This window comes from Prorops nasuta, unplaced genomic scaffold (assembly GCF_024137725.1).
Source record: "Prorops nasuta isolate Cenicafe-Biocafe unplaced genomic scaffold, Cenicafe_Pnas_1.2 PNAS00013, whole genome shotgun sequence".
NCBI classification, from domain to species: Eukaryota; Metazoa; Arthropoda; class Insecta; order Hymenoptera; family Bethylidae; genus Prorops; species Prorops nasuta.
In genome coordinates, this window is record NW_027116810.1 from 3,023,435 (window position 1) to 3,041,626 (window position 18,192).

Here is an 18,192-nt window from a genome sequence, read left to right on the forward strand (position 1 = left end):
AAAGAACAGACTTTATTTGCCAAATTTTGTATTATTGGAAATTTTCAAAATAGGCTTCTAACAATTAAAAATTTAAAAGTAATGTATCAAAATTGAATTGAAACATTGTAATTTTTATGTGTATTTAGTAGCCAGCAGTTTATAACTTTAATGTATATTAGATATTACTGACTGAGAAGAACTCTTGAACAGATGGTTCTTCAGGGTAATCATTACTATTTACTATACAGGGTGTAACATCAATGATCCTTTAATTTTAACTACATATTCTTGTGAATAAGCTAAGGCGAAAAATCATGTACCATTACTTCCATAAAGGCATCATTGCTGAGATATTTTAAATTTAAACCGATAAATCAGGGTTTTGATAAAACGGAAAACTTAATTTACTGTCACTTTCGTTAACACTTCTCCTTCAATGCACAAAAGAAGCTTGTATTCTCCACCGTGCCGTAATGCCATAATTACGCGCACACATGTGTAATTACACCGATTAGCAATATTAGAAGAATGAGTTTCTTTTATTTATCGAGAGGGAAGTGTCAACGAAAGCGACAGTACAGTAATTTTTTCGTTGAATTAAAACCTTGATTTATCAATTTAAATATTAAATATTTCAACAATCATGCTATTATGGAAGTAATGGTACATAACTTTTCGCCTTCGCTTATCCTTAAATATATATGGTTAAAATTAAAAGCATCATTGCTGTTACACCCTGTATATGGGGTGTATCACAGAAGGTGCACCAGAAGTAAAAGATGACAGAAAGCGCGTAGCGGGGTCAGAGATGTACGATTGGTCGTAGATCGAGAGAGAGAGAGAGAGAGAGAGAGGAAACGAAAGCGAGGAAGAGACGGAGAAGAAAGCTGTACGTTGGTATACGCCAGGGTTCGGAAATATTTGCACTCATTAGCTATTTACTATAGTCACTAATTGGAAATCCCTATTAGTGACTATAATAAGCAGTCGAAAGTTGCAAATTTTCCTAAACCTTGTTATATGTGGTACACTTAATACTTTATACACATTCCATATTGTTTTGGTTTTATATTTCAATCTTCTATATAAGAGACACTAAAAAATACACAATGTGTAGAACATAAGGAAGTTTCTGCTAAAAGTTTAAGCCTTATAACACAGTTATGAATTTTGAAAATCAGCACTTAATAAAGTAATGCAATCTATATATTTTACATAAGTATTATGTGTGACAAAATAATTCATGTTGAGTGAGTAATATTGTAAATTTTCTATTAACTGATTAATGCAGTTCGATTGCAAATTATTACTTTTATGCATTATTAATATAAAATATAGAATAATAAACCACGCATTACTTAACCCATATTGAATTTTTGTACACGGAGAGAAAAATTACTAGTACTTTTAACTATTTGTACTCAACTATGAATATTTTAGGTTGGTGTTACTATATTATAGTAAACATAACTATATCGAGACTTTTAATTATACTATTTTTTCTATACCATTAAATATGATTTAGAAAAACTATGAAAATGTACTTGTGAATACTACATAAGAAGTAGTTTCTTTAATTTCTTAAATAATGAAAAATATTAATATATATAAAGAGGTTAAATAAACCATTCACTAATATTTAGAAGTAAATGTTAATTTCTTTAAATAAAAATAGTGAAAAAAACTATATTATAGTGTTCAATGAAACTACATTTTTTCTATTAAAAGAAACTGCGGTTTAATAATTAGTCAAACTATTTTTTGTAGACATAAATAGCCTCAACTATTTTATTGAATTTAAATTTAATACACTTTTTTCTTAAATACAACGCAGCATGTTAATTAAAGAAAACTAACCAAAAAGAAGTTAACGTTATTAGAAAAATATAATTGTTTCAAGCATTCCATTAGGAAAAAATATGGAGTTTAATAATTTATTCTATAAATAGTAAGAAGTATTAAGAAAACGTTGTTTAGTTCAATATTTTATAATAATTAAATATACTATACATATGAACACAAAGTTCAATATTGAAATAACTACTTTTTGAAATAAATAGAATTACAATTATTAGTTATTCGTACCGTAGTTATGATAAATTGATTCATCTAAAAACAAAATAGTTAACATTATTTAAAAATATAGTTTATTTTATTATATCATTTATGGGTGTGTATGAGAAAGATACAATTTAACTGTTGAATCTAAATATATAGTAATAGCTACTAAGTGATCTTAGTATAGCACACTATTTTTTTATATTTCCATATACTGTATATATAAGGCAAGTAAATAGTATATTGATGCAATAACTTCTTCAAATAAATGTTACATTTGTTGGTTAATTTAAATGTAATATAATAATTACATTAAACGGGATCGAGGTAATTTATATTATTAAAAAATATACAGTATATAAAAATTATGAGAATGTAATGAGAGGAGAATTATTCAAATCAGCTTTGGCTTGATCTTCGACATTAAAAACGTTACATTTTCTTAAATGACAAATAACACTTATTTTGTAACTTCACGAAACAAGTGTTATTTGAGTATATGCTTTCATATAGTTCTTAGTGTTATTCATTACTTTTTTTATAGAGAAAAAACATTCGTAAACACGCGAATCGACTGCCTTCGTAACACGTCACTCCTGTTCGGTAATTTTCGGTAGCTGTTGCTACCGGTAAGCGAACAGGCGACGCTCTTTTCTCCCCCCTCCACTACTACTTATAATCTGTTCTACGGAGACAGTGGACTGTGGAGTGAGTGATGGACCTAATATACGCGATTGAACTTAGTAATTACAACGAAATGTTTTCGATGTGGAAATAGTGAGAAATATAAAGATACTCTGATAGTGTTCTAAGCTTGGAGTTAACTAGTGAAGGTATTGAATATAAATATTGAGGAAGGATTTTTGCTAAATAGTAGCTTCGAATTCGCCATTGTAAATCGTCGGATGTTCTTTTTGGTAAGTAATCTGATTCTCATTGTTTAACATAAACCCCTAATTTTTGTATACGATTTCCTATTTCCTTCCATTATATAATTTTCTTTACTTCTAATTTGTAGTTGATTTCATACAGCCAAAAGTATTGAAAAAATAAAAACGATCTGGGATTATAGTTAAAAGATTATATATATTATATATATTTTTAAGACGCCGTTCTTTCTAATACATTTGAAGTTTAAATATATATAAATATATATATATATAATATCATAGTATGGCTAATAAAGGAGTCACTTCAAAAGAAAAAAAATTTTCAAATATTGAAACCACATCAGACAAAACCTGCCTAACATCTGATACATCACCAAATTCTAGTTCCTCACAAAAATATGTATCTGGCAATGCTGAAATTTTAAATAATATTGTCAAACAGAAATTATGTGAGTGGGGCCTTTCTGAATATTTGGCAGTCTTCGAAGGTAACAGGAAACTTAATTATAATAAAAATAATTAAACTAGCATTCTTTTATATACATGAATTATAAAATAAAGTGATTTATAATTTTGTTTGTATCTGTAATGAGGCTAATATCAGTTTATTTTATAATTGTTTGATAACATTTGTTTCAGTATTTTCTTATTGAGCAAATTTATACTAAGCGTCAATACATTTAATCATATAATGGAAAGTGTCAGTGATCATATTGTTAAAAACTGATTTATTATAATTGTAGATGAGAGAATAACTGAAGAGATTTTTTTAAAAATGCCTGATAACGCTGTGGGAAAATTAATAAAGCCATTGGGCCATTTATACAAATTTCTTTTAGAAAGAGAAAAACTAAAAAGTGAAATAGTTAGTATTGCCACCTGTAATGTATTACCTGTACAAATTTTTAATTCAGATATTCATATGAATCTAATATTTCTATTGTAATTTCCTATATCTTTAGGATTTATCCCAAAGAAAGAGTAATGAATATGGTGGATCAGGAAAGGTAGCTTATTGATATCCATTTAAAAGTTCTGGTTTACAGCTTTCACAATTTCAACTTTTCGCATCTAATATAATATATTGAACATTTCAGAAATTAAAAGATTTATTACAACTATCCGTTAAGGGTAAACTTATATTAGAACAGGAAAATTCTATTTTGCAGTATTCAAAAGACCTCACGCAAATTATAATAGATCATTTGTTTTTTGTAAACAATAAACTGAAGTAAATATGTTTTTCATACTAAATGTATTAATTAACAAATCTATAACATTTATCTTTTACATTGAAATATATATCTCAACTGTTATTTTTAAAAAATCTTAATATTAAAAGTATATATTCATATTACAGGATATCGAAACATGATTTTATTGACTGGTCAAATGAAATAATTAAGATTTGGCCAAAAGAAGACATAACTAAATGGTATAAACCATCTAGCAATGGAAAACCCGCTTCAGGAAAATTGTACTTCTATTATACAAATCAATGTAAGCGACTGAAACCATTGAAAAGTAATATATGTGAATCAATAGATGTTGAAGAAGAAAATTTAGATCCACAACATGAAAGCATTGATGAAAAATATTTAGCTGAGTTAGCTAATACTTCTCTAGATGACATTGACAAAATTATAAGTTTGTGGCAAAAAACCTTTCAACATCGTCGGAAAAGCAGCGATACTATAGATGAATACTATAAAAAATATCCACAGTTACAGACACCTTTGGGAAAACGATTAATACAGTTAGACTTGCAGTGTTTAGGAATAGGGGAAATAGATTGCTTGCAGAAAAAATGGCCTATTTTAGCTCCCAAAATACTAAAGATAGCTGAGAGAAAAAGTCTAGCACAAAAATTGCTAGAGAAGTGGAAGGAATTGGAAATATTACACTTGGCTTGGCGTATATTTCCTTATTTATTTAAACCAACTATAATAAAAAGTGGCAAAGAAAAAAAAAGATTATGGAAACCATCGGCTGATGAACAATCAAGAGCATTTATTATTTGGATTAACGTGCGTTGATTGGCCAGTATAATAAATCACATCAATATGTACTTTTCATTTCTTAATTTTAAAATTTACTTTACAGGTTATCTTGGATTTGGAAGAAGTTATATCTAAGCAAAGAGAGTTAGCAAAGGAACATAAATATACTCTTCAACCATTTATTGTTGCAGTTCTTGGTACGAATAAAGTCGAAGTTGCATATGTAATAATTAACGATAATCGCTATAAATTTGAAGAGGTGACAAGTGCAGTGGCATTTTGTTTCGGAAGCTTCTTCGCCTTGAACGCAGAGTATCCCTTAGTATGTAAACAAATTTGGACATACATCGAAGAAGATATTTATAATCATAAGGATAAGTCTAGTAACCACAACTACCAAAGTATTAAATGGGTTAGAGATAATTTACGTAATATTATAGACTAAAGTGTTAACGCTCAGAAATTCTTTAACACTTCATTACCATAAAACGCTGTTCTTTCTAAAATTATGTGTTAAATATTTGTATTGTTTTGAGCGCTATTGGAAATAATGATTTTTAACGAAATTAACTTATGCCATTATTATGAATAGAAACAGAAAATGTAATGTTATTTTATCATTTTTATTTCAACATTAATATAAGACGCCAATCTTTCTGAAATATTGATAAAATTGACATTATCTCTGTTATGCTGGTTTAAACTGTGAATTTTGAATGAATTCAATTATGTTTTAATTATATAAACATTTTAATTACAATTAAAATTAATAATGGAAGCTCGTTGTGTGCAATGTTCAAAACTGATACGAGGAAACTTATTGAAATATCATTCAAAATATATTCACAAAACCGAGGTTTTTAATTATTCTTGTGCTTATAGCTCATGCAGTAGAACATTCAATACATGGAAAAGTTTACAACAGCATAACAAAAAAATGCATTCCACTTTATTTGAGGAAAACGAATTACAAATTGAGAGCAGTAATCAAATACAATTAGAAAATGTTACCAATAACAACATACAACAATTTCTTACAGATAATATCATTCAACCTTCTTCATATAACATTAATGCAAATGAGAAATTATTAGATTCTAATTTTGCGTTAAAGATAGCTGTAAAATTATACGGTGATGTAAAATTAAGTCGAAAACATGCTACTAAAATATTTAAATTATTTGAGGCAACTGTGAATTCTGACATCTTTAATTCTTTGCACTCATTAATTAGTCAGTTTACGAACAACTCCCAAGCTCATGATATGTTACAGAAGTTTATTGATTTGCAATCGAGCTTTTCGCAATTAAATAGTGAATATAAAGTTTTGAAGAAATTACGGGAAATGAATTTGTTAATCGATCCTGAATGTATAACTTTTGGTTTTAGACAAGAAAATAGTTATAAATCTATTAATCACATAAAAAGTACAGGATCTTTTATTTCATTAACAAAAACTTTGAAACTTTTTTTGGAAAAACCTACTATCCTTGAACAAACAATTAGTTATATAGAAAATTTACAACATGAGGAAAAAATATCAAACATTATGCAAACCCAATTTTGGAAATTGAAATCATCAAAACATACTAAATTTGTTTTACCTTTGTTCTTGTACGAAGATGATTTTGAATGTGGCAACGCTTTAGGCTCACATGCTGGTGTATATAAAATGTCAGGAATTTATATATCTCTTCCCTTCTTACCACCAGTTTTCCGATCACAATTACAGAATATATTTCTTCTCCAAATAGCTCATTCTGATGATATAAAACAATATTCATCTAAAATCGTATATAGACGTATTATCGAAGAGTTAAATAGTTTAGCTACGAATGGTGTATTAATTGAAACCAACGGGAACACATTACACATTCTATTTCAACTCACTTTAATTGTAGGTGACAATTTAGGATTAAATTCTATTCTTGGATTTACAAAAAGTTTTAATTCTAATTATTTTTGCAGATTTTGTACGGAAACAAAAGTGAATTCAACTAAATCTTGTAAAGTAAATAGTTCCTTATTACGCAACAAAATTAAATATGAAATCGATATTAGAAAAAATGATATTAGTCAAACAGGAATTAAGGAAAGATGTGTGTTTAATGATGTTAATAATTTTCACGTTACGGAAAATTATTGTGCAGATATAATGCATGATTTATTTGAGGGAGTTTGTTCATATGACATTGGCTTAATTTTACATCACATTATTTTCATACAAAAATTGTTTACGTTAAATACTGCTAATTTTAGAATAAAGCATTTTGATTATGGGAACGAGAAAAATAAACCACCACTTTTGACAGAAATTAATTTGAAAGCTTGTCATATTAAAATGTCTGCTGCAGAAATGAAATGCTTCATTTTAAATGTATCTTTGTTGTTTGGGGATCTTATCCCACAGAATTCACACTTTTGGAAATTATATATATTACTTAGACAAATTGTTTGTATTGCGTTACAATCTACCATTTCTGAAAGTGATATAACACTAATTGATAAACTTATTACACAGCATCATATATTATATGTAAAACTGTTTAAGGAAACATTAAAACCAAAACATCATAATATGCTGCATTACGCACATATTATGAAAACTGTCGGACCACTGGTTCATATTTGGTCAATGCGATTTGAAGCAAAACACAGTTTGTTAAAAGTAGCTTCACATACATCTTGTAATCGACAAAACCTTCCTTTAACTATTGCTACTAAACATCAATTGTATATGTGCAAACTGCTGTTTAATTTAGAAAGCAAAGAAAAACCTATCATATATGAAAAATCTGATACTTGTACTGAATGTTCAATTACAGAGCTTGAGCATATAGATATAAGTAATTTTGATGAAATTCAATATGTTATTATTGAAAATATTAAATACAAACATGATTTAATTATTAAAATTTCTTCTGATGATGTGCCTACGTATGGTTCCATAAGAAAAATTTTTAAAGAAAATTTAAGGAATAGTGAAAAGTTTAATTTTATTTTTATTTTTCAAATTTTAAAATGCGTTAAAAAAGATAATCATTTACAAAGTTATGCAGTTAAAAGAACACAGGAACATATCTTAGTAAAGTATGATTCATTATTATTTTTTGAGCCGAGAAACTGTATTACTATGTCAAACGGGCAATTATACATAGCATATGATAATCATATACGTTAATTTCTTGCTATATTGGTTTAATTTTACCTTGTTCCTTTCATTTTCGACATTTGATAAATACGTTCATATTGCAAATTTGGAAACTGTTCATTCCATTGTAATATTACTACTATAACTGTCGTTTTTTCTTGTACTTGTTTTCATTATTAATTTTGTAATTTGCGTCTGAAATAAAATATTTTAAAGTTAATTAATTGAGTGTTCATTCAAATCTTGCAAAATAATGAAGCTACTCATAATAGGATAATATGTTTAGTAAAGTAAATATTGTGTTTAATAACTCTGTTTTACACTGAATTTAAAAATAATAATGACTATATTTAAAATTGAAAGCAAATAAATTATATATATAATAATAATGAATAAATTAACAAATTAAGAAGCTTCCATATATTAAGCTAAACTCAAAAAATGAATATCATATTGTTTTCAAATAAAAATAATGCTTTATAATAATAAAACACTGTCAACTAGGGTTATGTCATACTTATACTATTTAAAATTATTAGAAACATACATATTTTCTTAGCGTTCTATAAAATATTATTTAAATAAATTAAGAATTTCATTAATATGTGCATGCTAAGACATGTGAAAATCTAGTATAATTTAATAGATAAGTTACGTAGAATTAACTATTCCTACATATTGCTTCCAACAAGTTTCACTTGAAGTTGTTAATCTTGAAGCTAGGTGGCCAAAATTTTTAGGAGCGCTTAACAGTTTCTCACAAATGCTCCGGTAACTTCCGATTAGTATATATTAAACGTTCCTGCACATGCTTACGTAAGTATAGCTCCCATATAGGTAGTTTGTGATGAAGGAACCCACGAAAGGATATAGTATTATATATATATATATATATATATATATATCAAACCAGCACACCTTCAAATCGTAAGTAATCTATAAGTCCAATTAATTATTGTATTTCTTCAAAATTTCAAGTTGTTTGAAACTAGTACTATATAGTTGTTAACTCCATAATAAAATTATATTACAGGATTGTGATAAGCTTGTCATACTAAATAAAGATAGTTAATATGATTAAAGGAGTAACTTTGAACATATTCAGTAAAAAATGTATTCAATAGTGTGTGTTATAAAATAAAAATGTATAATCATTCCTGTTATTCTAGGTTGTATAAGATTCTCTTAAAAATATACTATACTTGATGGAAACAGTTGAATAATTAAGTAAGGCTGTAAGAACCATGGATATCACTTGTAAATTCTACTTCAATTTTATTTATTTATTCAATTAAAGAGGTATAGGTAATTTTAATTATATTTTGATAGTTGTTGTTACTACAAATTTATTTTTCTTTTAAATACAAATTGAAAGCTGACTTAAATTGTTTTCAGTTGTTACAATTCCTTCTTTTTCTTGGTCCTTTGTAAATAAATATGTATAGTGTAGGTAAAAAGTATTATCATGTACCATGAACATTTAATATATAGTAATATTTATGTGAAAAACAACACAGCTCCTAATAATTTTTATATAGTAATTACTACTTATAATTGTGTAGTATTGTTTAATATTGGTTATTGTATCATGAGCATAAATAAAGTAGTTAATAGTTAAAGAAATTTTGCAGTACATGAAACTGTATTTCTAAAGGTCGTATTAAATATATGTAGATAATAATGATTATAATTTCTACTTTAATCAAAATTACTATTTTTAAATAGTTTTACTAAAAAATTTAATATAAGAAACTATAATAGTTTTTTTATCATTCATATGACATCGGCAATGTAGTTACAAAAACTACAAATTAATTATAATCTTTACTACAAGATAACTTATTCATCACTATAAACAATTAATTTATTATACCCCTTTTGAATAGTGTCGCCAAACATTAAATGTAATGTTCACACTACTTCACTTTCTTAGTACCTAACACTACTGATGAAATTTTTGTTACAGCTACTGTTTTTATATTACAGTTTACTACTTTTGATGATTTCAAATAGAATTCCTTTGTTATTTTAACTGTTTATGCGAATTGTGATTTAACTATTATTCTAATAGTTGAGGACGTATTTCACTTCATTTTATAGTAAAAAGTACTACTTTTTTCTCTCCGTGTATTAATATGACTTCAACGATTATTCTACTTTCGTTTAATGTTACTGTAACTACTATCACGAAATATTAAAATAACAAAATTTTTTTTTTCAAAGATGCAATTAAGCATAAAAATAAAATAAAAGTTTAAAATATGATTGTACAGTAGCATTGCACACATGTATCAGGTACTTCCAGTACATATAGTATTGATTCTTATAAAAGTATTCTGTTAGTTTAAACTAAACAATTTGGATGAAGTTAACAACGCGTACAAAATAATTTATAAATAATAATTGGATTAAGAATAAATTATACAGAAAATATAACGCAATAGATTCAATATAAAACTCTTAACATTTCGGCTATTTTTTACATTTTAACTGGTTATGAAGCCATGTTTTTATTTGCGCTGCTGTTCTCTGGTGCAAACATGGATTAGCTGTGATTATCTCTTGAATTCGTTTTAGAGAAGGTAATGATCCATTTTTTAAATTTTCATTAAATGTCGATAAAACTGCATCTTTCTCCTTTATGCTCCAGCGTCTACGCTTTACTGCGCCGTAGGGTGAAGCTGAAAAAATATTAAATAAGCACGATCTTGTTATTTGTATATATTTTTTACTTGTTAATAATGCTTACTAGATCTTCTCTTCTTAGATGTTTTTATTTTGGGAGATGTAACTTCAGTAATTCTACTTCCAGAAAAATGCGGTGACTTATTTGTAGACGAAAAATTGGAATCTTCGACATCAGAAAATTCGCTATCATCAGTGTCTTTATCACTGCTCTCTTCCCCTTGAGCTTTTTCTAATAAATACGACATTTTAACAATTTCCCTATCTATTAAAGGCTGACGATAAATGTTTTTATGGATTTTTTCTGCATGTCCCATAAAATTGGCTAAGTCAGAGACTTCATTTTCCGACAGATTAAGAGAGATGCATTTTGTTGCAATATGTTTTCTTAAATTAGTTCCTCTCAAACGATGAGGATGCTCAGCGCCGCATTCAACAGAAAATTTCATTAATAAATGACAAGCTCGATAGAACCCATTTTTATTTTCTGGTATAGCAAAAAGATACGGATTTTTGGGGTGAACTCCAGCATTTTCACGGTATTTCAAAATCATTTCTACTGAATTATGTTGCATATTATTTAGTAAAACAGAAACGGTTCTGTTTAATTTCCCGCGAATAGTAAATCTTGCATATTTTTGAATAGCTTCTTGATGCTTTTTTGACAGGGAATTATAAGCAACTTTATCTATTTTTTCGTTTACTTTCTGGTAGCTCATGTAATCTTCTACCATGATTCGCTCCACTTCCCCTGCCCTTCGACGATTCAATAATTGTACAGAAGTTAAAGTCGATTCTACGAGATCAGCCCATGTATATAAATCAAATGAGTTTTTTAATTTATGCATGTCATCCGTTATCTTTTTTGATAAATATAAACGCAATTTACTAATATCTTCTGTTGATGGAAGCTCCACTTTTTTACGACGTGTTTGTTGAACTTGTGTTTCCATTACTGTTTTATTTATATTTATGTTAAGGTCTAATGAAAGTACTTTCAAAAAGTCTTTGATCAATTTCTTGTGCTCTTGATTATGATTCTTAATCGATTCAATTATTAATAGTTCGCCAATCTTTTTTAACAACGTGCCTAAAGCGAAAGCTACACTTGGAGTTTTATAGCTAGTTTTAGCTTCGTTCAGTCCTGCTTCAATGTTAATAGTGTTAATGACATTGTCGACATATTTTGGATCAAATACTGATGCAAGATCGGTAATATCCTTTTCGAATGACATTACAGTTTTCAAAAAACGACCGATTAATCGAATTCGCGCTCGTATCATATTAAAATGATGATCACTATTTTTATATTTTTCACACATTTTATTTGCATATAAAATTACCAAACTATCATATCTTACTAAACGAGTAATATCATCTTCCCTTAATACAGGAAACAGTCGCGTTCTAACTGTATTCGAAGCCCGATTATGTATTTTACCTACTATTGCTCTACCTAAAACGTTGACTACTCTTTTATTTTTGCTGTTTCGTCCCACACATTTAGCGAAATGAATTCGAATACTATTTTCAGCATAAAACCCTTTGCAATTTGCACAAGCTACAAAATTTTCTGCTGTTTTATTCTTATTGGCCATTACTCGTCTAGCAACTATTAAAGTTCCTTGATTAAAATTTTCATCTGTGTTGTACAGAAAATTGCCTTTTTTGCGAATCGTTGCAATGATTTCCTTTCGCTCTTGGCAATTTTTCGGCAGAAGAATAAATTTTTGAACATCTGGTTCACTTTTATGTTTAATCTCTAAATGACGGGCTATTTTTTGTTGTTTTGTTTGGCAATAATAGCAAAAAGAAAATTTATTGGCACCTGATTTTCCTATAGATTTCTCTACTAATAAATTAGAAAAATCAGTAGAACTTGCACTTGCAGAATTTAATATATTCGTCATATTAAGGTTATCCGATTTACGACGTTCAGACATGGTGCTATTAGCTTTAATTGATGTTTCTTCCAATTATTCTGTATGACTTTCTGTTGATAAGCTACTATCACTATTTTCTGATTCTGGTTCGTATTCAGAACAGCTTTCAACAGTTGCTTTGTATCTATCTGAAAAGGAAATGAAAGTAAAATTGATGTCTGTAATTTTTAAAATTAAATCTATGAGAAGAATCATTTAATTACCTGAGTCAACAGATTTTGATGGAAATCCTGTATGCTCATCTGCATCTTGTATTTCATTTTCTTGGAAATTATTTGACTCTATATAAGTGCTTGGTACATCTTTAGACGAATCTCCTGCTAAACGATAATACAGAAAATATTCAATTATGCAATCCAAAAATAATATAAAAATAATGATAATATTGATTTATATATAAGAATAAAGGTTTACCAAGTATCATATTTATAGTTGAACTAGAAAGTAACGCATTGCTTGCTGTATCATTTAATAAGCTATCTAAAAGGAAGTTTGATGTTTCATTTCCTATTATATTCATATCATCAATGCTTTGTATATCACTGTTAGATATTGTATAATTTTCATCTGGATAAAATACTGCTTCTTTAATATTTTTACCATCAGTTTGATTTGTGTTGCATAGTCCGTTAAAAGCCTGTTTGAGAATTTCCTTCGAATCTAAATTAGAGAAAATTAAAACTATATTACTGAAGACAATAATTTTGTTACAATTGCCTAAATCATCCCAGAATATTATTGTTAAAATTGAATTATTAATTCTTTGTACATGGTCTCTTTTGGTACAAAAAGTAAAGTTTCAATAAAGTCTACGCAAAGATTAATCTTTTCAGATTACTGAAATAAATTGATTTCAACTTAAAGCTCTGGGATGAAAAGTTGCAGGATTAATGCATATTATAATTAAAAATTGCACCATTTTGATTTATAATGATAGCCTCGTATCTTCCAGCACTACACTTAACTATACATTTATTCCCATTTAAAAGTTTTACATTTTTTGAACTATATATTTTTTGGGATTTATTCGCAAATTCCACTAACGAATACATTTTTAGGATAATTTTATGTTTATGTTATTTAATTTAAAAATACTAATTTTCAGGCTTCAACTCTCTATGAATGTTTCCCGCACTACAGTAAGAAGGGTAGCCACAATGAAAAAAATATTTCAATTGTTGATTGGTTACTCGTAGAACCGTATCCCCACCGGTGGGCATTGTTGTAACGAATAAACGAAAAAAATATCGCTCATTCAAAGTCAACTGTTGCTCTTACCTATGTTATCAATAAATCCTTAAATTTTAGACAGTTAATGCGGTCTTTTCCTTATCTCTTTAACATTTATTGGTTTGGTAATTATTTTAATCATTATAAATTCAACCTAGTTCAAAACTCTCTGAAGAAAAAAAAATTATTAATATTGCCAAAAAGTGAAACTACTGGTATAATCAGATTTTATTAAGATTGATGACAGATAAAGCAATTAGTGATTTCGTAAGAATTCCGTTTCCCTACCCTGGCTTCGCATCATTTACTAGTATCGCAATTGAATCATATGGGGATGCAAAATTTCTGTGGCAACAAAACAGTTACTGATCGAAGTAATATATTAATTGGAAAGTGTGCAATTTGAATTAAAATGCTTACACCCTATCTCCAAGCCTAAAATTAAATTTACAATTATGGCTGCTACATCACTTCATCTATTTTTTCGCTGAAAAGCTATTAATAGTCTTAAAAATTTTTAATTAAATAATTTATATCATTACTACCATTGAGTTGACCTAATTAGCTTTATAAATCATTTCCTACTTGTCGTGTATCGCCAGTAAAATTCGATAACTAATACGAAGTGTCAAATTAATCTTCTAATTATACACGGTTTACCGAACAACTTTACTAAATTTTTCTACTTTTTAATCTCTCCTGTATTCGGTTTTAATAGACTTGCAAAATTCTAGTGAATATACGTGTTAAAGCATAATCTCAATATTAAAATTTTAAACTTGCACTATGCAAACCAGAGGATAAATATAATTTAGTTAATATTTTTTATTCTTAATAAAAACAAAGTATAAATTTCTTAATAAAAATAACAATCTAAAGCAATAAACTAATAAAAAAGGTTAAAGTTATATAAAAAGAATGCACTGTAATTTATCTGACCAATTCTTCAGTCTATGCTGTTTCTTCTATTCATCTTAATCTTATTGTAGCTACTACAGTCTTAAAGAAAATCTACATTTTATAGCAGCTGTTATTTAATAAATATTATAAACCCAAACTATACTTTTAATACTCACCAAGCCATTATTCGAAATTCTTGTATTTGTTAATATCGTAGGTTTATTATACTAATCTTTCATTAAATTAACCCACAATTAAATATGTCTTTCCTTTATTATTTAGAAATAAAACCATAGTCAGAAATATATTTAATTGCAAATTAAATTAACTAACTACTACATTTAAATCTGCATATTATTTTATATATATATTTATTATTAAGATATAATATTAATAAGCTAATTAGAAATATAATGTTAGACAGGAAATAAAATTATAATTACTTTTAATGAGAAGATTTAGATTTGCCAGTATCGGGTGACAGCTTTTTGAATAAATCATGTTTATCCAATCTGGTAACATTGTATGAAACAGCAGAGATAATAACATATATACCCTCATTCCTTCAACATATAAAAAAAAAATATTAAAATATTTAATTATCACTGTGAATTTTATTATTACAAAATTACAGCTATTTGAAGCAAATGAAGTATGTAAAAACTATACCAAATACTCTGCACATAAAGCACTATATTACTTTTTATATCTGACTTATCAAACATTTACGTAATATTTATATATTTCAGTTGACTTGTTTTGTTTATTAATATATGTATAAGCAGTTGAAAAATATATTATCTAACTTTATATAATTAATTTACCTTGATTTATATGAGAAATTTGAGTAGGCTGAAGAGAAGCATTTTTTATCGTAGTGATATTACGTTGACCATTATAAGAATTCCTATTTAATAATAGCTCCATTTTCATATCTCTATAATCAATTCTTTTGCAAGCATTTCCAACTATTATAATAGCATAGGAACTACACTGGATGTGATAATGTACTATGTAAGAACAATAACTTGAGAGTTAACCATACATTTTATAAGTTGGTGTATGTATTTAATTAAATGTGAAGGGAAGATGAGTGTAGATTTGAATATGGGGTACATTTTAACAACTATCATCTTGCTAGCAAGTTGAATCATCATATAATATGATCCATAGATGCTGGATGCTACACATAGCCCTACATCTAATAAACATTTATATTGCTAAATGTGCAATTACTTTCGCAACACAATTAAGGTTACTTAATTGTTCTCATGTTCAAACCTACCACCTTCACTCTTACGTAATATGCCTACGTACCTATTACAGATTCATTTTCCTGACAGGTCAGTATGCGTAATGTATTTGAAGGAATTAATACAATAAACCTTATTAAGACAATACTCATTTTTAATATATATTTTAATATTTTCTGTCTGTATTAAAAAATTATACCCAACGCAATAGCTAAAACAAGTATATTGCTTAATGGCTTAACATATTTTATGATCCAGTCAAAACTAGAGGTTGTGAGTGATTTATTTAAATAGAGGGATCCATTGCGGAAACAGTATATCTCCTAAAAAATATGAAACTAATTTTAGTCATACGGTACATTTGACTAATAGTCTTCTTTCAAATACATTTTAGTCTAAAAGATGACTATAACTGTCTGTAAGATTTCTACTTGTCAAGCTACCAGTATGGAAGGTTGTCACTATTAGCTGATTATTAAATTCTACATACAGTTTAATATTGTAACAAAAACATGAGGCTTACCATGGATTTATATAAGAAAAAAACATTAATTTATTTGCTTCACTAATAAATTAATATCTTTATTTCTTTTTACTAGTGATATTAAATTTCCCATTTTAAATGAGAAATAGGAGCATAATTAAATGAATATGACACATTCTAATTCATCTTTCAAAAATATCGAATGTTAATATAGTTAAGGTTGCCGAAATTTAAACGGGATTTTAACAGTCAATTTATATTCCTAGCTAACGTTGCAATAATGCAACAGACTTACGAAAAATAAGAAAAATTCCCTAGATTCATAGGTTATGTACTATATGTATATGATTTGTGTGGTATGCCTGTGGCTTGCAATTATGATGGGTAATCAGATTGGAGGTAAATCTATCTAACTACAATAATCAGACTGATTGGGCCAATGGGCTGTTGAAAATTCCCTAGATCCAACATCCAACCCATGATTATCAGTAACAATAATCGAAGAAAGATTGATATTGAGAAATTACTGTAGACTTACTGGCTAGTAACTTTTATCAAAAGGAGTGAAATATAAAATCGAGATAAACTGTAAATTAATTATAAAACTATTAAAAAATTATTAAATTTTTATTATAAATTTATAAATTTAAGCACATTTGATTTCAGAAAGTTAAGCACGGTAAACATTTCATGTAGTATAAGATATAATCTATAAATTTCTTCTTCAGTTTAATTGAATTATGGATTTTTCAAACATCTTGGTAGAAATGTCCCAGCACTTTGCGGAGCTTAGTAAATTATACATTATATATACAAATGTTCTTGCACTTTACGTAACATTGTAAAGTGGAAATATAGTTGTAAAGATTCAATTTATGTTTTGTACATTAGTGAAAACGTGAGTACAATCATTATGTACAATGTTTTAAACCATTATACATATAGCTTGGATAATGTCCCGGAATTAAACGCGGGACATATATATATATATATATACAGATGTATAAACATTAATTTTGTTTGCACTTTATGTGGTTAATAAAAATATGTTACATATGTGCTTCTGTTTAATTAAACAATGGAATAAATTCATTAGACGATATTAGAATTAAACGCTGACAAAGACAAATTTTCTTGACAAATTGCAAACCATATCTTTATATACAATTAACCGACCATCCTGTGAATGCACATATAAAACCTATGTAGAATAATTTAAGGAATAGAGATGGTCACTTGTAACTTAAAAAAATTGTGGAAGATATTCTCTTGCCAAATTTTTGTAAATGTTTCATACCATTTAAATTCATAATGATCGTATAAAATATACGTTCAATGCAACACTAAACATACAGCGTTGTACACCAAATATTGGAGAGTGCCTCTTCATATATGTCACTGTAGTCGACTTTGCATTTTAACGGTGGTCTGTAAATAGATGTAATTTTTAGTGAAAATTGTTGTTAAAGTCATTGTGCAAAGTCTTGATAATTTACTTACTATAGAATTATGTATTATTTTATTGAAAGAATATCAGTGATGAGATTATAAACTTTTGTTATAATTGACTATTCTGGCCTTTCTGCAATTGTTTCCTGCTTCATATTAAATAATTT

General features: G+C 27.4%; 3 protein-coding genes across 5 annotated transcripts; 1 reads left to right on the plus strand and 2 right to left on the minus strand.

The window, feature by feature from the left end:
• The first annotated feature begins 5,702 nt into the window (after window positions 1-5,702).
• Window positions 5,703-8,111, plus strand: LOC136778084 (uncharacterized). The gene has a single exon (XM_066734694.1). It carries the CDS (start codon window positions 5,703-5,705, stop codon window positions 8,109-8,111), a length of 2,409 nt encoding a protein of 802 aa, XP_066590791.1.
• Window positions 8,112-8,203: 92 nt separating this feature from the next.
• On the minus strand, window positions 8,204-12,709 carry LOC136777982 (uncharacterized). Of its 2 annotated transcripts, XR_010823341.1 has the most exons (3): window positions 10,831-12,709; window positions 8,757-10,762; window positions 8,204-8,276 (listed from the first exon to the last, which is right to left on the minus strand). XR_010823341.1 is itself a non-coding variant. In XM_066734567.1 (2 exons), the coding sequence occupies exons 1-2, from the start codon at window positions 12,707-12,709 to the stop codon at window positions 10,554-10,556; spliced, it is 2,088 nt and encodes a 695-aa protein (XP_066590664.1). In that variant the 3' UTR covers window positions 8,604-10,553. The 2 variants fall into 2 exon arrangements, 1 of the variants encoding a protein (XP_066590664.1); XM_066734567.1 differs by lacking the exon at window positions 8,204-8,276 and having other exon boundaries at window positions 8,604-10,762.
• Window positions 12,703-16,800, minus strand: LOC136777983 (uncharacterized). 2 transcript variants are annotated; one of them, XM_066734569.1, is made up of 7 exons: window positions 16,616-16,800; window positions 16,157-16,415; window positions 15,664-15,849; window positions 15,283-15,402; window positions 13,124-13,369; window positions 12,913-13,026; window positions 12,703-12,837 (listed from the first exon to the last, which is right to left on the minus strand). In XM_066734569.1, exons 2-7 carry the CDS (start codon window positions 16,242-16,244, stop codon window positions 12,743-12,745), a joined length of 849 nt encoding a protein of 282 aa, XP_066590666.1. In that variant the 5' UTR covers window positions 16,245-16,415; window positions 16,616-16,800; the 3' UTR covers window positions 12,703-12,742. The 2 variants fall into 2 exon arrangements, with proteins under 2 accessions (XP_066590666.1, XP_066590665.1); XM_066734568.1 differs by having other exon boundaries at window positions 12,913-13,029.
• Between the last annotated feature and the right edge of the window lie 1,392 nt (window positions 16,801-18,192).

Bases quoted from the DNA above. Each gene is read 5' to 3' on its own strand.
- LOC136777983 (XM_066734568.1), bottom strand. From the start codon at position 16,244: ATGAGTATTGTCTTAATAAGGTTTATTGTATTAATTCCTTCAAATACA. The intron at 15,403-15,663 runs GTAAATTAATTA...TATATGTTGAAG, and splicing joins AATTTCTCATATAAATCAAG to GAATGAGGGTATATATGTTA. The intron at 12,838-12,912 runs GTAATTAAATGA...TTTCCTTTTCAG, and splicing joins ATCAAAATCTGTTGACTCAG to ATAGATACAAAGCAACTGTT.
- LOC136778084 (XM_066734694.1), top strand. From the start codon at position 5,703: ATGGAAGCTCGTTGTGTGCAATGTTCAAAACTGATACGAGGAAACTTA.
- LOC136777982 (XM_066734567.1), bottom strand. From the start codon at position 12,709: ATGTCTGAACGTCGTAAATCGGATAACCTTAATATGACGAATATATTA. The intron at 10,763-10,830 runs GTAAGCATTATT...ATATTTTTTCAG, and splicing joins ATCTAAGAAGAGAAGATCTA to CTTCACCCTACGGCGCAGTA.